The sequence below is a fragment of the Dendrobates tinctorius genome, unplaced genomic scaffold (assembly GCF_039654945.1).
Source record: "Dendrobates tinctorius isolate UK_male_01 unplaced genomic scaffold, ASM3965494v1 ptg000377l, whole genome shotgun sequence".
NCBI classification, from domain to species: Eukaryota; Metazoa; Chordata; class Amphibia; order Anura; family Dendrobatidae; genus Dendrobates; species Dendrobates tinctorius.
The window spans coordinates 5,254,043-5,278,510 of NW_027362043.1; the positions used below are offsets into that span (position 1 = coordinate 5,254,043).

A 24,468-nucleotide genomic window follows, 5' to 3' on the forward strand; every position below is an offset into this window, starting at 1 on the left:
CACATTCACTCGTAAGTGGCTGCACTGTGCAATTAGGGGCTCAGTGGAATGTGGAAAAGGAACTTTACAACTTTTAGTAGTGGAAAGCCTAATTAATCAACATAAGTGACTGCGAGAAGGCTCATTCTGTGACCCCCACCCTGCAGGGAAAGAGTTAACATCTTCAATGTGCAAAATCTAGAAGTGACTGACAGGTGGTAATTTCTGTAATTGCTACTTAGCACGGTGCACTCCCTCCTCTGCTGCCATCCCCTTACTAACGTCTGCAGAGCCATCTATGTAACCCATAGACGTGTCATAGAAAGAACACATTGTAGGGCCATAATGACGTCGCCATATATGCCCATGGTATAAGAAGGACCATATGTAGACCATGGTGGGGAAGGCCGAGCCCTGACCTTAGCGTAATCCCATCCTTCTCCATATTACTGCACAACTCTGTTTGTAACACCCCAGTGCTGGAACCCTCCCCATCCTCCATTTATAACTATGTCTGCTTGACTCAATGCCAATATGGTTATACCTGCTCATCATGTAATGAATGGTTGGCAGACAGTATCTATGTTCTCCTTCTACATTTTTCCTTTTGTTAATATCTAATTTTGCATAGCGGGATGACATTTATAGTACTGCCAGATATTATCATTATACCTGTGTAATACTGAAGGAATCCAGTAGTGCTCTGCCCCAGATACGAGGGTGTGCAGCCCTAGTAGTGTTCACTAGAAATCTGATAAAAAGAATGTTTTATTCTTGGAGTTAGATAGTAGACCAGTTTTATTGGAAAAACTGAAAAATTGCCTAAAGTGACCATCTTTAACAAAAAAGTTTTTATTTGTGTAAAATAATAATAAAAATATGCTAAACCTTACTAATGTGCATGAACAAAAACAAGAAGTTGCCCTATCATCACAATTCTCTGGTCCAAGAAGATCTGCTTCCACCTTTGCTAATGGAGTTTCTTGGATCAACGTTGTGTGTGAAGCTCCAAGTAAGAGGTCCGGTTGTCTTCTGACTTGCAATTGTGCAGTGTTGCTGAATTATGAAATTGTCTAATAGGGAGTTTTTGAAGCTTTTTTGGAGGACAAGAAAAGTCTGACACTCAAGAATGTGGCAGTTGTTGAACCCTGCAGATAACAATGGCAACAAATAAGAAAGTCCTTGAACAAATTGATCCCAGGCATCAACTAGAAGGAAATTAAGGGTTTGTCTGGACACCTCATGGAAAGACCCAGCTCCAAACAGAAGATAACTGCGAAGAGATAACAAAAAAATAACAGTGGACACCAAGATGGAGACAATCGGTGAAATCATGAACATGTAACTAGTCACTGAGAAGCCTTAAAATCCAACACCAGGCGATCAGACAACCACATGTTATTATTGAGCCATACCAAAGCCATAGTGAATAACATCTACAATACATGAGGACATAACGCAGTAGTCAGATGTTCAACAAAAATACCAAAAGGCAAGCGAGTCAAAGAAATAGTGATAAGTGAAGGGGTGGTCAGAGAATGTTGTGAGTAGGGATAGTTAGACAATGGAATGGTCAGAGAAGGGGTGGTCAAAGAAAGGTGAGGTAAGAGAAGTGGTCTGAAAAAGTGGTGGTCATAGAAGAGGTGAGTATAGAGAGGACGGTGGCCAGAAAAAGAGAGGTCAGGACATGGAATTCAGGTTAATAAATTAAATCAACTGTATCTTTACAGGAACACAGCACAGCTCCTGTGTAATCCCCCTACTCAGCATTATGGTAGAAGGGAGGGTGACTGCAATGAATGAAATGCACGGCAAGGATAGAGCACAGCTTAAAATGATTTTATTGGGACCTGTTGTATGGAGAAGATTACTGGTGTCATTTATGCATCCACCTGAGGATATAATCAGTGCTTGCACAGTAATAGTTACATCATCACCTAAATGTGTCACCATAAATGAAGTAGGCTAACAGGAGCTGTATAAATAGGGACAGGTGGCTATATTCTGCACTGTATGGTTCACTGCTCTGCTGATCTACGACACACACATACAGGTAAGTGGATTTCTCTACTGCTCTCCACCACAAGGACGGCTTCCTCCAGGCTGATCCTTTCTCTAGGTCTACTAGCTACTGTAGTTACTTCCGAAAAGCTTTTCATGTGTGTAGGACTAAAGGTGTGGAGAAAGATTGTAGATTTATTGGTGGGTTAGTATTAGGATTTGGGCTTAAAAATAAAATGGAGCATGTGTCTGACCAGTAACGATTATGGTTGTTTTATGCGTAGAAATTATAAAGATTTGGTCTGCATCTCCTATGCTGCAGTCTATGACTTCTTCTGCTCCTCCTCTCAGGATACAAATCTCCTTCTTTTATTCATTTTGGTCTTCTTGCTCTTTCCAACATTGTCTGCTGATATAAAGTCTTTGCTTTCTTCCACATGTTCACTATATCTTTATCTTTCTACTTTTTCTGTGATCATCCTCTTTCTTCTTTTCTTGTCATCATTTTCCGCATAGCTTCTTCCATGATTACAACTGCTCTTCCTTTATATTTTTCCTCCTCTATCCTTGGTTAATGTTTATATTTACCGTTTAGCTTCTTCCATGTTTTTACTCTAGCTTTCCTTGTTAAATTTGCCTCTACATTTTCTGTGTTGCTTCATCTATGATTCTGTATATTCTTGTTCTTGCTCCTTGGTCATCCTCTTACATCCTTATTCCATATTGATATTTCCTATGTAGCTTATACCATGCCGCTATCTGTTCTTGCTCCTTGTTCTTTCTCTTCCTTCCTTGGTTCATGTCTGTATTTTCCATGTAGATTCTACCATGCCTCCATCTATTTTTGCTCATTGCTCTTCTTTCTTTCTTGGCTCATTTCTATTTTTTATGTGTAGCTTTTTCCATGCCTTCATCTGGTCTTGCTCCTTAGTCTTCCTCAACCTTCCTTGGCTCATGTCTATATTTCCATGTAGCTTCTTCCATACCTCCATCTGTTCTTATTCCTTGGTCTTCCTCATCCCTCCTTGGCTATATTTTCCATGTAGCTTCTTCCATGCCTCCATCTGTTCTTATTCCTTGGTCTTCCTCATCCCTCCTTGGCTATATTTTCCATGTAGCTTCTTCCATGCCTCCATCTGTTCTTATTCCTTGGTCTTCCTCATCCCTCCTTGGCTATATTTTCCATGTAGCTTTTTCCATACCTCCATCTGTTCTTATTCCTTGGTCTTCCTCATCCCTCCTTGGCTATATTTTCCATGTAGCTTTTTCCATGCCTCCATCTGTTCTTATTCCTTGGTCTTCCTCATCCCTCCTTGGCTATATTTTCCATGTAGCTTCTTCCATGCCTCCATCTGTTCTTATTCCTTGGTCTTCCTCATCCCTCCTTGGCTATATTTTCCATGTAGCTTCTTCCATGCCTCCATCTGTTCTTATTCCTTGGTCTTCCTCATCCCTCCTTGGCTATAGTTTCCATGTAGCTTCTTCCATGCCTCCATCTGTTCTTGTTCTTTTGTCTGTCTCTTCCTTCCTTGACTCATGTCTATGTTTCCACATAGCTTCTTCCATGCATCCATATGTTCTTGCCCCTTGGTCTTCCTCTTCCTTCCTTGGTTCATGTCTATATTTTCCACATAGCTTTTTAAATTGTTGAACTTGTGCTTGATCCTTGGTCTACCTTGGTTTTTTGACTATTCCATATTTCAGATCAATAATTATTGGGTGAAAAATGTCTATACACTTTATCATATATTTTCTCTCTTTAAAATACAGATTTATACAACATCAGCTAAAATGTCTGACCTCATGCAAGCAATCCACCGTATTTTGGAGATCTTCGAAAAATATTCCCAGTACCCATGTCCCAGCCAAAGTTTAAGACCATCAGAAATGGAGCAGCTCATACAGGAGGAGCTGTCTGATGCCATCAAAGTAAGTCAGAGATGTGGTCATTCTGAAAAGTTAGAAGAGTTACATGTACTGGGGTGGGGATGATAGTCTCGTAGCTGCAGTTGGGTAAATATTAGTAATGATAACCGGAACTTAGCATTGGAAAAGGATTATCCATATAACTAATAACTAATAATTTATGGACTATGACAATTGATATGTGATATGCTTCATGTTAAGGGTCTCAATTTACATTCATTTTCACTTACAAATTTGTACAAGGAGTTGTTGTCAGTTTTAATGCATTATTCAGTCAATGGTTTCATTGCAGAATACCGGAGATCAAGAAACCATCAACTTAGTCATGAAAGCCGTGGATAGGAATCGTGATGGTAAAATAAGCTTCAAAGAATATATCACTTTGGTGTGTGTCGTTGCCAAGGCTTATTACAAGCATGTGCTGAATGAACGAAGCTCCCAACAGTGCCTTATACAGCAAGCAAACCAGCAGCAATCCAGCAGCCAAGTCCCAGCTCAAGTGCCGGCAGCAAGTCAGCAGACAAATATTTATATCCCCGCCATTCAACAGCTTGCAGCAGCAGCTATTCAGGAACAACAACTTGGACTTCAACTACAAATTCCAGCTCAAGTGTCAACTCAGCAGACAGAAGTGCCATTTCCTGGGCAAGTTGTTGTGGTGGAATCACCAGCCCAATTGCCAGTCCAGGGACGTCAATTAGTCACTGTCCAAGCACCATTCCAAGTGCAAGTTCAGGGACAACAGTTGGTTCCTGTGCCAGAACCAACCCAACCACCAGTTCAGGGACAGCAATTAGTTACTGCGCAAGCACCAACACAAGTGCCAGTTCAGGGACAGCAATTAGTTACTGCTCAAGCACCAACCCAAGTGCCCGTTCAAGGGCAGCAATTAGTTACTGTTCAAGCACCAACCCAAGTGCCAGTTCAGGGACACCAATTAGTTACTACTCAAGCACCAACCCAAATGCCCGTTCAGGGACAGCAATTAGTTACTGCGCAAGCACCAACCCAAGTGCCAGTTCAGGGACAGCAATTAGTTACTGTTCAAGCACCAACCCAAGTGCCCGTTCAAGGACAGCAATTAGTTACTGCGCAAGCACCAACCCAAGTGCCAGTTCAGGGACAGCAATTAGTTACTGTTCAAGCACCAACCCAAGTGCCCGTTCAAGGACAGCAATTAGTTACTGTTCAAGCACCAACCCAAGTGCCAGTTCAGGGACAGCAATTAGTTACTATTCAAGCACCAACCCAAGTGCCCGTTCAGGGACAGCAATTAGATACTGTTCAAGCAACAACCCAAGTGCCAGTTCAGGGACAGCAATTAGTTACTGCGCAAGCACCAACCCAAGTGCCCGTTCAGGGACAGCAATTAGTTACTGCACAAGCATCAACCCAAGTGCCAGTTCAGGGACAGCAATTAGTTACTGTTCAAGCACCAACCCAAGTGCCCGTTCAAGGACAGCAATTAGTTACTGTTCAAGCACCAACCCAAGTGCCAGTTCAGGGACAGCAATTAGTTACTATTCATGCACCAACCCAAGTGCCAGTTCAGGGACAGCAATTAGTTACTGTTCAAGCACCAACCCAAGTGCCCGTTCAAGGACAGCAATTAGTTACTGTTCAAGCACCAACCCAAGTGCCAGTCCAGGGACAGCAATTAGTTACTGTTCAAGCACCAACCCAAGTGCCCATTCAGGGACAGCAATTAGTTACTGTTCAAGCAACAACCCAAGTGCCAGTTCAGGGACAGCAATTAGTTACTGTTCAAGCACCAACCCAAGTGCCCGTTCAAGGACAGCAATTAGTTACTGTTCAAGCACCAACCCAAGTGCCAGTTCAGGGACAGCAATTAGTTACTATTCAAGCACCAACCCAAGTGCCTGTTCAGGGACAGCAATTAGTTACTATTCAAGCACCAACCCAAGTGCCAGTTCAGGGACACCAATTAGTTACTATTCAAGCACCAACCCAAGTGCCCGTTCAGGGACAGCAATTAGTTACTGCGCAAGCACCAACCCAAGTGCCAGTTCAGGGACAGCAATTAGTTACTGTTCAAGCACCAACCCAAGTGCCAGTTCAGGGACAGCAATTAGTTACTATTCAAGCACCAACCCAAGTGCCCATTCAAGGACAGCAATTAGTTACTGTTCAAGCACCAACCCAAGTGCCAGTTCAGGGACAGCAATTAGTTACTATTCAAGCACCAACCCAAGTGCCCATTCAGGGACAGCAATTAGTTACTGTTCAAGCCACAACCCAAGTGCCAGTTCAGGGACCACAATTAGTCCCTGTGCAAGTACCAGTCCACGTACCAGCTCTTCAACCACCTCTAGGCCAGCAAGTAACAGTTCAACAACCAGCAACAGTTCAGCAAGTAGCAGTCCAACAACCAGCTCCAGCCCAGCAAGTACCAGTTGTACAACCAGCTCCAGTCCAGCAAGTACCAGCCCAACAACCAGCTCCAGTCCAGCAATCACCTGTCCAACAACCCACTACAGTCCAGCTAGTGCCATTCCAACAGCTAGCTCCAGTCCAGCAAATACCATTTGTACAACCGGCTCCAGTGCAGCAAGCACCATTTGTACAGCCAGTTCCAGTCCTGCAAATACCAGCCCAACAACCAGTTCCAACCCAGCAAGCTCCAGTCCAACAACCAGCTACAGTCCAGCAAGTACCAGTCCAACAACTAGCTCCAGTGGAGCAACTTTCAGTCCACCTACCAGTTCCAGCCCAGCAAGTACCATTTGTACAATCAGCTCCAGTCCAGCAACTACCAGCCCAACAACCAGCTCAAGTCCAGCAACTACAAGCTCAACAACCAGCTCCAGTCAAGCAAGTACCAATTCTACCAACTAAAACATACTCATGGCAAGCCTTACAATCGCCAGCTCCACATCAACCAACATCTCAGATTCCAGTCATAACACAAGCCCAAACATCTCAAGTGACAGTACCAGCACCACAGGGTCAAATAGATTTAGCCCAAATAGGAGTTAAACATCCAGCTCAGGTTGTACAAACTCAACTCCCTGTTCATCTTCAAGCTCCAGCTAAGCTACCAGTTCAGGGGCAGCAAGTAGTGCCTACTCAAACAGCAACTCAACAGCTGGTTGTGCAACAGGAGGTGCCTCAGTTAACACCTCAGGTTGTTGTCCTTCAACCAGCAGTACCACAAGTGGTACCCCTGGAAGCTCCTCAGATTGTAACTCAACAAGTGGAACCTCAGATGGGTCCCTATGCTGTTCCTCCTCAAGTGATTTCTCATGTAACTCCCCAGGCTGTACCTCAGCAAGTGGTTCATCAGGTAGTTCCTCAGGCTGTTCCTCCACAAATGGCACCTCAGGTAACTCCCCAGACTGTACCTCAACAAGCTACACCTCATGTAGTTATGCAAACAGTGCCTCCACAAGTGGTACCTCAAGTAACTCCCCAGGCTGTCCCTCAACAATTGGTTCATCAGGTAGTTCCTCAGGCTGTTCCTCCACAATTGGCACCTCAGGTAACTCCCCAGTCTGTACCTCAACAAGCTACACCTCATGTAGTTATCCAAACAGTGCCTCCACAAGTGGTACCTCAAGTAACTCCCCAGGCTGTCCCTCAACAATTGGTTCATCAGGTAGTTCCTCAGGCTGTTCCTCCACAATTGGCACCTCAGGTAACTCCCCAGACTGTACCTCAACAAGCTACACCTCATGTAGTTATCCAAACAGTGCCTCCACAAGTGGTACCTCAAGTAACTCCCCAGGCTGTTCCTCAACAATTGGTTCATCAGGTAGTTCCTCAGGCTGTTCCTCCACAATTGGCACCTCAGGTAACTCCCCAGTCTGTACCTCAACAAGCTACACCTCATGTAGTTATCCAAACATTGCCTCAACAAGTGGTACCTCAAGTAACTCCCCAGGCTGTCCCTCAACAATTGGTTCATCAGGTAGTTCCTCAGGCTGTTCCTCCACAATTGGCACCTCAGGTAACTCCCCAGACTGTACCTCAACAAGCTACACCTCATGTAGTTATCCAAACAGTGCCTCCACAAGTGGTACCTCAAGTAACTCCCCAGGCTGTCCCTCAACAATTGGTTCATCAGGTAGTTCCTCAGGCTGTTGCTCCACAATTGGCACCTCAGGTAACTCCCCAGTCTGTACCTCAACAAGTTCCACCTCATGTAGTTATCCAAACAGTGCCTCCACAAGTGGTAACTCAAATAACTCCCCAGGCTGTCCCTCAACAATTGGTTCATCAGGTAGTTCCTCAGGCTGTTCCTCCACAATTGGCACCTCAGGTAACTCCCCAGACTGTACCTCAACAAGCTACACCTCATGTAGTTATCCAAACAGTGCCTCCACAAGTGGTACCTCAATTAACTCCCCATGTTGTCCCTCAACAATTGGTTCATCAGGTAGTTCCTCAGGCTGTTCCTCCACAATTGGCACCTCAGGTAACTCCCCAGATTGTACCTCAACAAGCTACACCTCATGTAGTTATCCAAACAGTGCCTCCACAAGTGGTACCTCAAGTAACTCCCCAGGCTGTCCCTCAACAATTGGTTCATCAGGTAGTTCCTCAGGCTGTTCCTCCACAATTGGCACCTCAGGTAACTCCCCAGACTGTACCTCAACAAGCTACACCTCATGTAGTTATCCAAACAGTGCCTCCACAAGTGGTACCTCAAGTAACTCCCCAGGCTGTCCCTCAACAATTGGTTCATCAGGTAGTTCCTCAGGCTGTTCCTCCACAATTGGCACCTCAGGTAACTCCCCAGTCTGTACCTCAACAAGTTCCACCTCATGTAGTTATCCAAACAGTGCCTCCACAAGTGGTAACTCAAGTAACTCCCCAGGCTGTCCCTCAACAATTGGTTCATCAGGTAGTTCCTCAGGCTGTTCCTCCACAATTGGCACCTCAGGTAACTCCCCAGACTGTACCTCAACAAGCTACACCTCATGTAGTTATCCAAACAGTGCCTCCACAAGTGGTACCTCAATTAACTCCCCATGTTGTCCCTCAACAATTGGTTCATCAGGTAGTTCCTCAGGCTGTTCCTCCACAATTGGCACCTCAGGTAACTCCCCAGATTGTACCTCAACAAGCTACACCTCATGTAGTTATCCAAACAGTGCCTCCACAAGTGGTACCTCAAGTAACTCCCCAGGCTGTCCCTCAACAATTGGTTCATCAGGTAGTTCCTCAGGCTGTTCCTCCACAATTGGCACCTCAGGTAACTTCCCAGACTGTACCTCAACAAGCTACACCTCATGTAGTTATCCAAACAGTGCCTCCACAAGTGGTACCTCAAGTAGCTCCCCAGGCTGTCCCTCAACAATTGGTTCATCAGGTAGTTCCTCAGGCTGTTCCTCCACAATTGGCACCTCAGGTAACTCCCCAGACTGTACCTCAACAAGCTACACCTCATGTAGTTATCCAAACAGTGCCTCCACAAGTGGTACCTCAAGTAGCTCCCCAGGCTGTCCCTCAACAATTGGTTCATCAGGTAGTTCCTCAGGCTGTTCCTCCACAATTGGCACCTCAGGTAACTCCCCAGACTGTACCTCAACAAGCTACACCTCATGTAGTTATCCAAACAGTGCATCCACAAGTGGTACCTCAAGTAACTCCCCAGGCTGTCCCTCAACAATTGGTTCATCAGGTAGTTCCTCAGGCTGTTCCTCCACAATTAGCACCTCAGGTAACTCCCCAGACTGTACCTCAGCAAGCTACACCTCATGTAGTTATCCAAACAGTGCCTCCACAAGTGATACCTCAAGTAACTCCCCAGGTTGTCCCTCAACAATTGGTTCATCAGGTAGTTCCTCTGGCTGTTCCTCCACAATTGGCACCTCAGGTAACTCCCCAGACTGTACCTCAACAAGCTACACCTCATGTAGTTATCCAAACAGTGCCTCCACAAGTGGTACCTCAAGTAACTCCTCAGGCTGTTCCTCAACAATTGGTTCATCAGGTAGTTCCTCAGGCTGTTCCTCCACAATTGGCACCTCAGGTAACTCCCCAGACTGTACCTCAACAGGTTACACCTCATGTAGTTATCCAAACAGTGCCTCCACAAGTGGTACCTCAAGTAACTCCTCAGGCTGTCCCTCATCAAATTGCACCTCAGGTAGTTCCCCAGGCAGTACCTCAACAAGTGGTATCTCAGGTAGCTCCCCAGGCTGTTTCTTCACAAGTTGTACCTCAGGTAGTTTCCCAGGTAGTGCCTCAACAAGTGGTACCTCAAGTAATTCCCCAGGTAGTGCATCAACAAGTGGTATCTCAGGTAGTTCCCCAGGCAGTATCTCAACACGTGGTACCTCAACTAGTTCCCCAGGTAGGTCCTCAACAAGTGGTATCTCAGGTAGTTCCCCAGACAGTGCCTCAACAAGTGGTTCCTCAGATAGTTCCCCATGTAATGACTCATCAAGTGGTACCTCAGGTAGTTCCCCAAGTAGTGCCTCAACAATTGGTACCTCAGGAAGTTCCCCAAGCAGTGCCTCAGCAAGTGGTACCCCAGGCAGTGACTCAACAAGTGGTACCTCAAGTAGTTCCCAAGGTAGTACCTCAACAAGTTGTATCTCAGGTAGCTCCCCAGACAGCGCCTCAACAAGTGGTACCTCAGGTAGTTCCCCAGGTAGTGCCACAACAAGTGGTACCTCAGATAATACCCCAGGCAGCGACTCAAGTGGTATCTCAGGTAGTTCCCCAGACAGTGCCTCATCAAGTGGTACCCCAGGTAGCACCTCAACAAGTGATACCTCAGGCAGTGCCTCAACAAGTGGTATCTCAGATAGTTCCACAGGTAAAGCCTCAACAAGTGGTGCATCAGGTAGTTCCCCAGACAGTGCATGAACAAGTGGTACCACAGGCAGTTCCCCAAACAGTTCCTCAACAAGTGGTACCTGAAGTAGTTTCCCAAGTAGTACCTCAACAAATGGTACCTCAGGCAGTTCTCCAGACAGTGCCTCAACAAGTGGTTCCTCAAGTAGTTTCCCAGGCAGTGCTTCAACAAGTGGTACCTCAAGTAGCACCCCAGACCATTCCTCCACAAATAGTGCCTCAAGGAACTCCACAGACAATGCCTCAACAAGTTGTACCTCAGGCTTTACCTCCACAAGTAGTACCTCAAGTATTTCCCCAGACAGTGCCTCAACAAGTGGCACCTCAAGTAGTTCCCCAGGTAGTGCCTCAACAAGGGGTATCTAATGTAGTTCCCCAGGCCACACCTCCACAAATAGTACCTCATGTAGCCCCTCAGACAATGCCTCAACAAATGGTACCTCAGGCTTTATCTCCACAAGTAGTACCTCAAGTATTTCCCCAGACAGTGCCTCAACAAGTGGTTCCTCAAGTAGTACCCCAGTCAATGCCTAAACAAGTAGTTCCTCAGGCAATTCCCCAGGCAATGCCTCAACAAGTAGTACCCCAAGTACTTCCACAAGTGACACATGAGATAGTTCACCAGAGAGTGCCTCAACAAGGGGTACCTCAAGTATTTCCTCAGACAGTGCCTAAGCAAGGGGTACCTCAGGTAGGTCCCCAGACAATGCCACACCAAGGGGTACCTCAGTCAAACTTCCAGGCCCAAAGCTCCACACAGCAAGCTAATGAAATGTCATTTTATCCATTTGTATGTAACGCAGGGTACAAATTTTGGTATCCCTATACATTTTATTATTACTAAGCACAAAATGTTGTCTTGAGCACCGATAGATCTCCTGCCTTCTGGTTTAGGAACTTGTCTGTGTAGAATGTCCTTCTACTGTAATGTATTAGAGATTAAATTCCTGTATAACAATATGATCAGCAGAAAGTAATAAAGTACCTGTTATTGCTTCACTTTCTTTGTGTCTCTTTATAAATGTCTGATTACTCCCACAAATAAAAATGTGTGCTCCCCTTGGGACTGCAGCTGCCTACAATCTTCCCCTGCCCATTGAAAATAGCTCGGAGCCTGAGGTAGCTGCCTTACAGACATCCCTTACCCCATCAAGCCAAACTTTTGTGACAACCAGGTTAAATTCAATGCTAAAGATCCCAATGAGCATTGTTGCAGACTTCAACACAATCATTTAGCACTCAGGCATTGTGGGAGAATGAACAGTTTTACTTGGGACATGTAGCAACCACTATCATCATCAGAATATGGAGAATTATATTAAGAACAAAGCAAAACAAACCAGAAAGGTCATAAAATCGTCTAAAACAGTGTCATCTGTTGCCTGCTGAAGAGAGCCCATGTATAGCATAAGCCTGCAGTTGTTGTATAGTCCAACTTGACTTCTCAATAGCTAAGATTCAGTCCATTAGGCTTTTCTCTCTTCAGTCATTGACTTTGGCTTGTCTAAGGTCTCCGATCTTCACCTTGATAGCTTTCTTTTTATCACCATATCTACTTTCTGCTATTTTTTGTGACGTCTGAACAAGCCCTAACACTTTCTGTCTTATGGTTTATCCATATTTTGTTTTTTGCTCTTTATTTACCAATTTTTGGTTTAGGTGTTTTATTTGTTCCCTAAGAGGTTTCTTCATCCTTTCCATGCTTTCTGATTCTTACTCATTCTTTAATGGATCCTTTGATAGTTTTCACATCTTATTTTTTTGTTGTCTTTTCTTCCTTATCTGCCTTTATTCATTCACTGGCTTCTAGTATTGAGCGAAATGGGTCGGTCAAATTCAAAAGTCGCCGACTTTCGCTAAAGTCGGGTTTTGCTGAGCGAAACCCGACCATAGCGTGAGGTCGGCCATGCGGTCGCCGACCCGAGCTCCAAAGTCGCGTTTCCCATAATGCTTTCAGGCGCCTTTTCTCTGCCAATGAGAAAGGATGCACACTGTGGGCAATGTTTTTCCTTACATACACCGTATAGAGTTGTCTGCTTCTGATACAGTACCGTATATCTGCTGTTTGGATTACGGTCAAATCCATACTGAGACAGTGTCTGTGTGTGACTCCGGAAATAAATATACATAGATTTACATTTTTCCATACACCGCATAGAGCTGTCCGCTTCTGACTATGTACTGTATATCTGCTGTTTGGATTACGGTCAAATACATACTGGGAGAGCGTCTGTGACTAAGGAAATATATACGTAGATTTAAATTTTTCATTACACCTTATACAGCTGTACGCTCCTCATATAGTACCATATATCTGCTGGTTGGATTATGGTCAAATACATACTGGGAGAGTGTCTGTGTGTGACTAAGGAAATATATACGGAGATTTAAAATTTTCACTACACCTTATACAGCTGTACGCTCCTCATATAGTACCATATATCTGCTGGTTGGATTTTGGTCAAATACATACTGGGAGAGCGTCTGTGACTGAGGAAATATATACATAGATTTACATTTTTCAATACACCTTATACAGCTGTATGCTCCTCATATAGTACCATATATCTGCTGGTATTTTTGGTACATTTTCCCAAACATGAGGAAGTATGGTGGAAGAGGATGCGGACGTGGGCAGGGGGGCAGCTGGTACTGATGGTGGTGGTGGTACATCTGTTGGTTATGCCAAAAGCACAATAGCAGCTAAGGAAGGAGATGTTGAGCCAGCGTCATCGTGTGGCTCAAGAAGGCCTGTAAGGTTCCCTTTTCTGGGAGTAGGTAAACTGCTTTTAAAGCCGGAGCTTCAGGAACAGGTTTTGGCTTACATTGCCAAAACAGCCTCTAGCTCTATCACCTCCTCTTCTGAAGCTTCAAAAACTGCAAGCACTGAGTCGTCAGTTCAGGCTTCTGGTCATGAACAACACCTTTCCTTGTGTCCTTCACCCCCACCAAAAGTGAAGGATGCGGCAGGCCACACTTCAGATTACTCCATGGAGCTCTTTTTACATACTGTGCCTGGGTTATCAAGTCAAATCCTGAATTCCCCAGTCCAAGATGAATCTGACATGGAGTGCACTGATGCACAGCCACTGCTAGATGATTCTGCTGCTACATTGACCCAGAGCACTACATTGCCCTCGCAGTCTACTGAGCCAGAATCTGACCCTGATGAAATTCAGGTGCCCCTTCCCGCATACTATACCTCCTTACACGGTAACACAGAGAAAGGTGCAGATGAAATTGAAGAGGAGGTGATGGATGACCCAGTTGTTGACCCGGATTGGCATCCATTGGGGGAAGAGGGTGCCGCTGACAATAGGTCAGAAGAGGAGAAGGATCCGCAGCAGGCATCGTCATTGCAGCAGCGGTTATCTGGCAGGCCCGTAGTTGTCCAAAAACATGGTAAAAAAACAAAAAGAGTTGCAGGACAGCTTAGCCAGATGGTCAAATTAGCACAGCATGCAAGCCCTGAAAATTTATACCATAATAGGAAGAGTGCAGTGTGGCACTTTTTTGACCAAAATCCTATTGATGAGGCAAAGGTTATCTGTAAGAAGTGCGGAAGGACCTTTAGCCGAGGGAAAAATCTCCGAAATTTGAATACTAATTGCATGCTTAGACATTTAACCACCATGCATTTGCAAGCGTGGATGGACTACAAAACCTCAGGTAGCACATGTGCACCTGCTCCGACTGAAGGTAGCCAGCAATGCTCCATCGCTTCCCCCACTGTAAGCCCACCGGTAAGCACACCAGCAGCAAGAAATGTTGAGTTGTCGTCGCAAGGCCAAAGTAGTCAGGGATGCACAATGTTTTTGCAACGAAAGACTGAATCTAGGCCATCACCACCATCAACATCACCAACCCCCTGTCAGTCCGTCAGGTCCACCACTAGTTCCCCCATATACAGCTCTCAAGTCCAGCTCACCCTACCAGACACGCTGAGTAGGACAAGAAAGTACTCATCCTCTCATCTGCGTACACTGGCTTTGAATGCCTACATTGCCAAACTGATCTCATTAGAGATGATGCCCTACTGTTTGGTTGAAAGTGAAGCGTTCCGAGAGCTAATGGCCTACGCTGTCCCATGCTATGACCTACCCAGTCGGCACTTATTTTCTCGAAAAGCCATCCCAGCCCTCCACCTGCATGTGAAAGACCGCATTGTCCATGTACTCAAACAATCAGTGAGTGGAAAGGTGCACCTCACAACAGATGCATGGGCCAGTAGGCATGGCCAGGGTCGTTACGTGTCCATCACTGCGCACTGGGTTAATGTGGTGGATGCAGGGTCCACAGGGGACAGCGACGGTGGGACAGTGCTGCCTAGCCCACGGTATAGGAAACAGTTGGCTGTAGGCATTCGACCCTCCTCCTCCTCCAGAAGCGAAAGCTCGTCGACAGAGCGCAGTCGCATGAGCACTCCATCCGCAGCTGCCAGTGTTGCACATGAGGTGTCCCACTATCGAACAGCTAGTGGTAAGCGTCAGCAGGCTGTTTTAAAGATGATGTCTTTGGGCGACAACAGACAAACTGCGGAGGTACTGGCCGACTACTTGCAGTGAGAACCTGAGTCATGGCTGGGCAGTCTAGATCTTGAGCCAGGCAAGGTAGTCAGCGATAACGGCCATAATTTTGTGGCGGCCATTGCCCTTGCAAAACACAGACACATACCTTGCCTGGCTCACACCTTGAACCTGGTGGTGCAGTGCTTCTGTCATGATACCAGTTCTTGTGGACCGGCACTTCTGGGGTTAATGGTTTGATCTCAGTGCAGACTCTTACCTGCACACCTGGGACTTATTATGGTGGCCTCTCATTGGTTCTGGGAAAGCTTCTTATTGCCCCAGGAAGCTCCCATCCCCCGTCAGTTATACTTTCGCCCTTGGCATTGTGTGGTGACCCCTGAGTGTGTCTGTGCTGTGTTCTCGTTGCTTGATACTCTGTGTATGACTCTGGGTCTGTTCTCTGGATATTGCTTGTTACCTTCTATGTCTGTTTGGTGTTGACCCCTGCTTGGCTCCGACTATCCATTCTGTCTCATCCCTGGTACTTTACTGTTATCTCTGTGTATGACCTCCGTTTTGCTTGACTCTGAGTATTTCTGAATAGTGTCCTGCCATCTCTGAAAGCAGGACGCTAAGCCCCGCCCCCTTGCAGTCACATGACCGTAGGTCCTTCACTGCTTGCTAAACTTCAGCGTCCACAGGTCCTGTGTTTCTGTACTCTCCGGCTGTACCTGACCCCGGGCCCCCCTACAGTGCGGGTGAGTCCCTGCTCAGTGGAGGCTGTACGCCGGCGCTGGCAGGATGCTGACAGCTTCCTAAATAATTATCCGGAATTAACAGCCTTGCTCCATAAGGTGCGAAGACTATGCTCGCACATCCATCGCTCGCCCGTAGACTCCAGTCATATGCAGAGGCTGCAGCGATTGCTCCACCTCCCCAAGCACCGCCTAATCATAGACATTACAACAAGGTGGAACTCCACCATGCACATGGTTGAGAGGCTCTGTGAACAGAGGCAGGCTGTAATGCATTCGTGGGAGGATACACGGGCAGGCAGTTTGAGGGCAGACATGGAGTTGTCGGGTGTGCAGTGGTCAAGGCTGAAAGACCTCTGTAAAGTCCTTCAGTGTTTTGAGGAATGCACACGGCTTTTAAGCGCAGTCGACACCATCATAAGCATGAGCATACCACTTATGCGTCTGCTCATGCAAACTTTGACACACATTAAGGATCAGGCATCTGCAGCGGAGGAGGAAGAGGAGGGAAGCCTTGATGACAGTCATCCATTGTCTGCCTAGGGAACTGTCCTGGATGAGGTGGAGGAAGAAGAGGAAGAGGAGGAGGAGGATGAGGGGGATGATTATTTTGGGGAGGAGGATGCTTCTCGGGGGGCAAGAGAAAATATTGGCTTGCCAAGGTCATGTACAGGGTTTGTGTGTGACAGGAGGGATGTGGATTTGGCAGAAAGTGCTCTTCCACCCGCCACTGTCATTGCATCATTGACACCTGGAACATTGGCCCACATGTGTGATTATCTCTTGCGGATCCTAAAAAGGGACCCCCGCATTGTCAAAATTATGAAGGATGATGACTACTGGTTGGCCAGCATCCTCGATCCACGCTATAAAGGCAAATTACAGAACATCATGCCACAGGAGAACCTAGAGCTAATATTGGCGATCAAACAAGCATCTCTGGTAAACCGTTAGAGGCATTCCCAGCACATAGCAGCGGTGCAGGTTCTACCACGAGCCGTACTGGGCCAAATGGAATAGGTTTTCGTGGTGAACACAGCCGAACTGGCATTGGAGACAGGGGTTTCATGACCAGGTTGTGGACTGATTTCTTGAGGACCGCTCACAAGACTGTTAATACTGAATCGATTGCAACAGACAGGAGACAGCAGTTGTCAACTATGGTTCAAAATTACCTCTCCTCCCCTATCAATGTTCTCCCTCACAGTTCATTCCCCTTTGACTACTAGGCCTCTAAACTGGACACCTGGCCTGAATTGGCACAATATGTCTTACAGGATCTCGCTTGCCATGCTGGTAGTGTGCTATCAGAAAGAGTCTTCAGTGCTGCTGGATCAATCCTGACAGAAAGAAGGACCCGGCTGTCGACCCAAAATGTTGGTGATCTCACCTTCATTAAAATGAACCATGCATGGGTTTCAAAGGATTTTGTACCACCTTCCCCTGATGACACTTAGGTTGACAGCAAAATGGCTCGCTTTGTCCTCCTCTTCCTCCTCTTCCTCCGACTTCTGCAATTCCTCCATTTGCAGCTGCTGAATGTCCAGCCTACACCTCAACATATGCCAGTTTTTCCACCTCCCTAACTGGCCTGTACCCCCCAGGGTTGGCTCAGCACCTGGCAGACCCGGGCAAGTGCCGGGGCCCTGAGCAGGTGGAGGGGCCCACTCATGGGCGACGGCACTGGCACAGGGCCCCTCACAGTACGCAAAAGTCTCTGATGGTGGGGGGCCCACTCGCCGTCACAGACACCGTCGTACTATGAGGGGCCCTGTGCCACTGACATCGCCCACGAGTGGGCCACCCCTGCTTGCTCAGGGCACCAGTACTTGCATTACTTACCTCTCCCTGCTCCACCGCTGTGATCTCTTCTGTGTTTCCAGACAGTGACATTCAGATCAGAGAGTCAATGACATCACATCTGTGCGCCATCTGCCTGAACAGTCCAAGTGCAGAGAGCTGGAATATGGCGATGCTGAGGAGTCTAGAGTAGAGCAGTACCCAGCGAGGAGAGATGTTTCATTTTTTTAATGTTTGGAGCAATATATGGGGAGCATTATACACTGGAGCATCATATGGTGCCCATTATATATGGAGCATTATATGGGCCCATCATACACTGGAGCATTATAAATGGGGCCCATCATACACTGGAGCATCATCCATTGGGCCCATCATACACCTGTGCATTATAAATGGGGCCCATTATATATGGAGCATTATACACTGTTTGCATATTTAATTTTTTTGTCAGGTAATTTTTTATTAAACATTTTCAAAAATTGAAAAAACAGGTAGTCATATACAGGATATTTCCCAAATAGTGTATTACATAAGCACAGTAGATCCCCACAAAAATCCCTACCAACTCATCCCCCACCCTTACCCGAAAAAACACCTTTCGTCTCTCCCGATGCATTTGGTCTCTCACAGCAACAATTTTTGGGTTATATTCTCCTCAACGCTCTCATCCATGTTAATCTAGGAGGCGCCAACCCGGTTGTGCCCAAACAAGGTGCCCACATATCTTCCCATTTCTTAGTTCTTCTCTTTTGATACACATATTTTTCCATATCTATATTATTATTAACTGCATCGGTAATTTCCGTGATTGTGGGCACAGAAGATCCCTTCCAGTGAGCCGCCACCCTTTTACGAGCTTGATATAATATTCGTGAGACTGCCAGCTGGTGCTCCTCCGAAAGCAGCAATGTTTCCACCCACCCCAGAAGAGCCATTTTGGGGTCTAGTACCATTTGACATTGATAGGCAGTATTAAGTAAATCATTCACACCTCCTCAAAACCTATGTAACTGAGGACAGTTCCAGGTGATGTGTATTAGATCCGCATTGGGTGTTCCACATTTCCAACAATCTGCCTCTCTAGCATAGCCCATTATCTTTTCCAATAATTTTTATTGAACATTTAAATACAAATAAGAAAGGAGGGAAGTGGGAGGGGGGAAGGGGGAAAAAGGGGGGGAGGAAGGGGAACATAGCCCATTTTCAACAGCCATACAGGGGTTCGATAAACTCGATGAAGCAAATAAAGATGCGACACTCTCTGCAGCTTGCTAACCGAGACTTTCGTGACTTCTTGCAATGCATCCTCCCATTCATCATCTGTTAAATCAGCTACATCAACTTGCCACTTATTCTTCAGCGTCTCCAAACTTGCCACTCTCTTTTCCAACATGGTTGCATATATCATGGATATAATACCTCTTGATCCTCCTCCCATCACTACTCTATCCAACAGCGGAGTTTTAGCTGTATTACCTAGTGGAGCGAGTCGCTGTTGTGCTTCACAAGCATGTCTCAGCTGGAGATATTGAAAAAATCTTTTATTAGGGATGGAAAATGTCTGTTTGAGATCCTCAAAAGATCAAAACTCCCCTTCAGAATAAAGCTGTGATACTAGTTTAATCACTCTCCTCTCCCATAGCTCAAAACCCTCTAGTTTATTTAGCTCTGTACATGACAAGTTTCTCCAGATCAGGGAATGCGCCGTGACTCCCTGTGTACCCAATATTTATTTGGCTGTGTTCCATACCTTATCCATGCACTTCATTATCAGACTATTGATAGCTTGACCCTGATGGAACCGCCCTGAGTCTAGCGCCTGCACCAGTAGGTCCTTTCTCACTATGCATGTAAGCATACATCCCGAGGAACTTCGCATGAAGGAATCCTTCTCCCCCCATTCTCTGAAATGATGCAACTGCGCTGCAAGATAATCCAGAAACGGGTCAGGAACCACTACTCCCCCCAGTTCTTTAGATGTACGCAAAACCTCCAACCGAATTCTAGGAACAGTCCTCTTCCAGATAAGCTCTCTAAATATTCTGTTTATCTGATAAAAGTTTTGACCAGGAATCCAAATGGGCGCATTGTGGAGGACATACAAAGCCTGTGGCATGAGAACCATTTTACCAGGTTTGCCCTTCCCACCATACTCAGTGGTAACTTGCACCAGTCCTTTATTTTTGGATGAAATTTAGCAAGTAGTGGTGTAATATTTAAACGCTCAAAATCTTGTACAGGTAGTCCTCGACTTACGACGTTAATCCATTCTTACGTGGCGTCGTAAACCGAATTTCGACGTAAGTCGGACCATACGTTCATACAGTACTGTACCATAATAACAGTACAGTACTGCAAACACTTAGCCTATCCAAACACCTATCCTAACACAGTACCCTACATAATTATCAATAAACATAGGTACAGTAAAATATTGTACAGTACAGTATGTTTAATAATTAAATACTGTACTGTAATCGTAGCGACAGTCGAACGACTAAGTCCTAATGACCTGCCAATTTCTGTTGGTGTTTCCCCCTTATCAGATCGCCTTATGATATCCACTTTCACCTCCATGGTGATGGCCTTCCTTTTCTTTGATGCACTGGTATCAGATGAGTCTAGCTTACGTTTGGGAGCCATAATGAAGGGTGTTATGGTGTGCAGGAGACTCGTTTTCCTCGTGTAACCGGATCTCATATGGGGGGAAAAAATGTCAGAATCTTGTTCGTCTGGACCCCACAAAACGATTCCCCTTTCCAGATATTGAGAGAGCCAAAATATGAGCTCGATCAAACGACGTTAACCCGTGCCGCTCGTCGCTCAAAGTTTGAAAAAATCCAAATTGAGGTATTTTAAGATTTAGGTATTTTGCATAGTCTGTTAGACTATAAAGAATGTGACAACAACATTGCAGAAATAGCCCTGACCAAATTTTCGTACCATTTGTGGTATTTGAATGCAGAGTTGGTGGGATTATCGTTTTTTGATCCCACCATTACAGACAATGAAAAGTTGTTAATGGCTAATAAATTGCTCATCCGGCAAGGGAAGTCCGGCTAAATCCTCTGCTTCAGGTGCACAGATAGCCACTACCTCTTCAGGGCGCTCCCGGTAGGGCTTCAGCATATTCACGTGGAACATGCGGATAACCCTGGGGTCGTCACAATCGGCGACATTATAGGTTGTGTCGGCTATTTTCCCCACTACCTGGTATGCAGCTTGGAACTTGTTCTGCTTAGTGGGCTCTAACACCAGGACCTTCTGTCCTATTTCCAACGTGCGCTCTCTGGCCCTCGACCATACCATACGCGCTGGCGCCGCTGGGTCGTCTGCATGTTCTCACGTACAGCCTGGGTCAGCTCCTGTAGGCGGTCCCGGAATTCCAGCACATAGGGTACAATAGGTACCCTTTCTATGAGGCCCTCCCCTTCCCAGTGTTCTAGCACTAAGTCTAGGGGTCCCCTTACCCGTTTCCCGTATACCAGCTCGAACGGGGAGAACCCCGTGGATTCTTGGGGCACCTCCCGATAGGCAAACAGGAGGTGTGGCAAGAATTTCTCCCAGTCCCTGTAGGTACTGGTAAAAGTGCCAATGAGCTGTTTTAATGTCCCGATAAAGCGTTCACACAACCCATTGGTTTGAGGGTGGTATGAGGCGCTTATAATGGACTTTACGCCGCACAGCTTCCACAGTTGGTTGGTCACCTCTGCTGTAAACTGGGTACCCTGGTCCGAGATAATCTCCCGGGGAAATCCAACCCGTGAGAAAACCTGGAGCAGGGCGGCCGCCACCGTCTCTGCCAGTATGTTAGTTAACGCAACCGCCTCTGGATACCGTGTGGCATAATCTACCACTGTCAATATATACCTTTTCCCTGACGGACTGGGTTTAGCTAACGACCCTATCAGATTGACCGCTACTCGGCTAAATGGTTCCTCCACAATGGGGAGGGGGTGTAATTTGACCTTGCATCGATCCCCCCTCTTGCCAATGCGCTGGCAACTGTCACATGTCTGGCAGTACTGACAAACATCATAGGTTACCCCCGGCCAAAAGAAGTTTTGTGTCAGACGATGCCTGGTGCGACTGACGCCGAAGTGCCCGGCCAAGGGTATGTCATGAGAGATTCGCAGTAACTCCTGCCTATACTTCTTGTGAACTACCAGCTGTCATTTTATAGTGGAGCTTGTCCCTGTGTGGTGCTGCTCTGTGATCCGGTAGAGGAGTCCCTGCTTCCATACAAACTTTTCCCCTTCCAGTACCCTTCTCCCCTCCTGTGCCTTCCCACGACATCCCTCCAATGAAGGATCCTCATGTAACTCCCTCTTAAATTCATCTGGGGTGGCCCAAGAAATGTGTCTGGCTATGGGAATACGTGTAGGGCTGGGATGTCTTACCTGGGCCTCCTCTGAGTGTGTGTCATGGTCCAGTCCGGAGTTTATCTTCTGCTGTCTTCACTCCGGACTGGTCGTGCGGGGGTTAATCTCCTCAGCCTCGTTCTGGAGCTAGCTGGGCTATTTAAATCCCTCACAGCCTGCTGACCAGTGTTAGTGATAGCTCAAGCTTGCAGTTTAGAGCCGCTGACCCTTGTACCCTGGTGATCCTCCTGCCTTTGACTGATATTCACGTGTATGACCCGGACTGATTTCTGACCCCGTCTCTTGGTATTCGTCTCTGCTGTTACGTTCCCTCTCTGGCATCTGACTCCCTGGCTTGTACCCCGACCACGTATTTCGTCTCACGTTTTGGACCCCGTGCTCATGTTCTGGCTTTCTGACTCTCGGCTTTGGTATTTTGACTACGTGTTTTGCTGCTCCTTCTGGTACGTCTGCACCTGCTAGTTTCTGACTCGGTTCGTCTGACTATTCTCTCTCGTTACCTGTGGCACCTGTGCTGTTGCTCAGGGTTGCTGCTCTTAGTGTATAACCTCTCTTCCCTCACCAGCTCCCCCTGGTGGAGGTTTCACTACATTATCACTAACCACACATTTAAACGGGATTTTGCATTTTTTTTTCTTTGGCCATGGATCTGCTGCATAACTTGGCAGATCAAGTGTCCAGATTGACGCAGATGGCGCAGGACTTTTCTGTGAATCATCAGTCCCTTGCCATGTCTCAGACCCTCTTACAGAAAGAACTGACTGAGACTATTAAGACCATGCAGGGAAACACCTCTCATATTGTTTGTCCACCAGGTGACTCTGTAGATGTTATCTTGCACTCTCCTGAACCCTCAGTTAAACTTCCTGACACATTTTCTGGCGAAAAAGATAAATTTCATATATTCAAGGAGAGTTGTAAATTATGGTTTTCTCTTAGACCCCTATCTGGGGATGAGACTCAGCGGGTGGGGATTGTTATCTCCTTACTTAGGGAGGGTCCCCAATCCTGGGCTTTTTCGTTGCCCCCTACTGCCCCTGAACGGATGTCGGTAGATAGGTTCTTTGAGGCCCTAGGACTTATCTATGTAGAACCGGACCGTGTTAGGGTAAGACAGGATGTTGAGAAGGCTGAACTTTTAAATTCCTATTTTGCATCTGTTTTCTCTCAGAAAGGAAATGTAACATCAACTGTTATTCACTGTCCTATTAAGGGAATAGAAGAATCCAGGATATCTATAAACAGAAAGATAGTGAGAAAACACTTAGCTAACCTAAATGAATTCAAGTCTCCAGGTCCAGATGAATTACACCCCAGAGTACTGAAGGAGATAGCAGAAGAAATTTTTGAACCCCTCTCCATAATCTTTGAAAATTCTTGGAGAACAGGAGAAGTGCCAGAAGACTGGAGAAGAGCAAATGTTGTTCCTATCTTCAAAAAGGGGAAGAAGGTGGACCCAGGCAACTATAGGCCGGTGAGTCTGACTTCTATACCAGGAAAGATCTTTGAACAAAATATTAAACAACATGTATGTCAATACCTGGATAAGAATGAAGTGATTAAACAGAGTCAGCATGGGTTTGTAACTAATAAGTCATGTCAGACTAATTTAATTTCCTTCTATGACGTATTACTGATTGGGTGGATCAAGGAAATGCTGTAGATATAGTATATCTTGACTTCAGCAAAGCATTTGACAAAGTCTCTCATACAATCCTTATTGAAAAAATGACTAAGTATGGAATGGACAAGGCAGCTGTTAGGTGGATTCATAACTGGCTTAGTGATCGGACCCAAAGAGTGGTCGTAAATGGCTGCACATCCAGTTGGAAGAATGTCTCAAGTGGGGTACCACAGGGCTCTGTCCTGGGCCCTGTATTGTTCAACATCTTTATCAATGATTTAGATGAAGGAATTGAGGGTAAACTGATTAAATTTGCTGATGACACAAAGCTAGGAGGGATAGCTAATACTAGAGAAGAGAGAGAGAGGATTCAAAAAGATTTAAATAAACTGGAGAAGTGGGCAGCAACTAACAGAATGGTTTTTAACAGGGAGAAATGCAAAGTACTACATCTGGGCAATAAAAATGAAAAAAGCATATATAGAATGGGAGGAATAGGGCTAAGTGACAGCACATGTGAAAAAGACTTGGGTATACTAATAGATCACAGACTGAATATGAGTCAACAGTGTGATGCAGCAGCAAAAAAGGCAAATGCAATTCTAGGATGTATTAACAGAAGCATACAGTCTAGATCACGTGAAGTAATTATTTCCCTCTACTCC

The 24,468-nt window shown here is 46.0% G+C and overlaps 1 protein-coding gene across 1 annotated transcript; it reads left to right on the top strand.

Annotated features, from left to right (window-relative positions):
* The first annotated feature begins 874 nt into the window (after positions 1-874).
* Positions 875-6,854, top strand: LOC141075890 (uncharacterized). Its single transcript, XM_073563080.1, has 4 exons — positions 875-991; positions 3,751-3,909; positions 4,199-4,259; positions 4,334-6,854. Exons 1-4 carry the CDS (start codon positions 875-877, stop codon positions 6,760-6,762), a joined length of 2,766 nt encoding a protein of 921 aa, XP_073419181.1. The 3' UTR covers positions 6,763-6,854.
* The last annotated feature ends 17,614 nt before the right edge of the window (positions 6,855-24,468 follow it).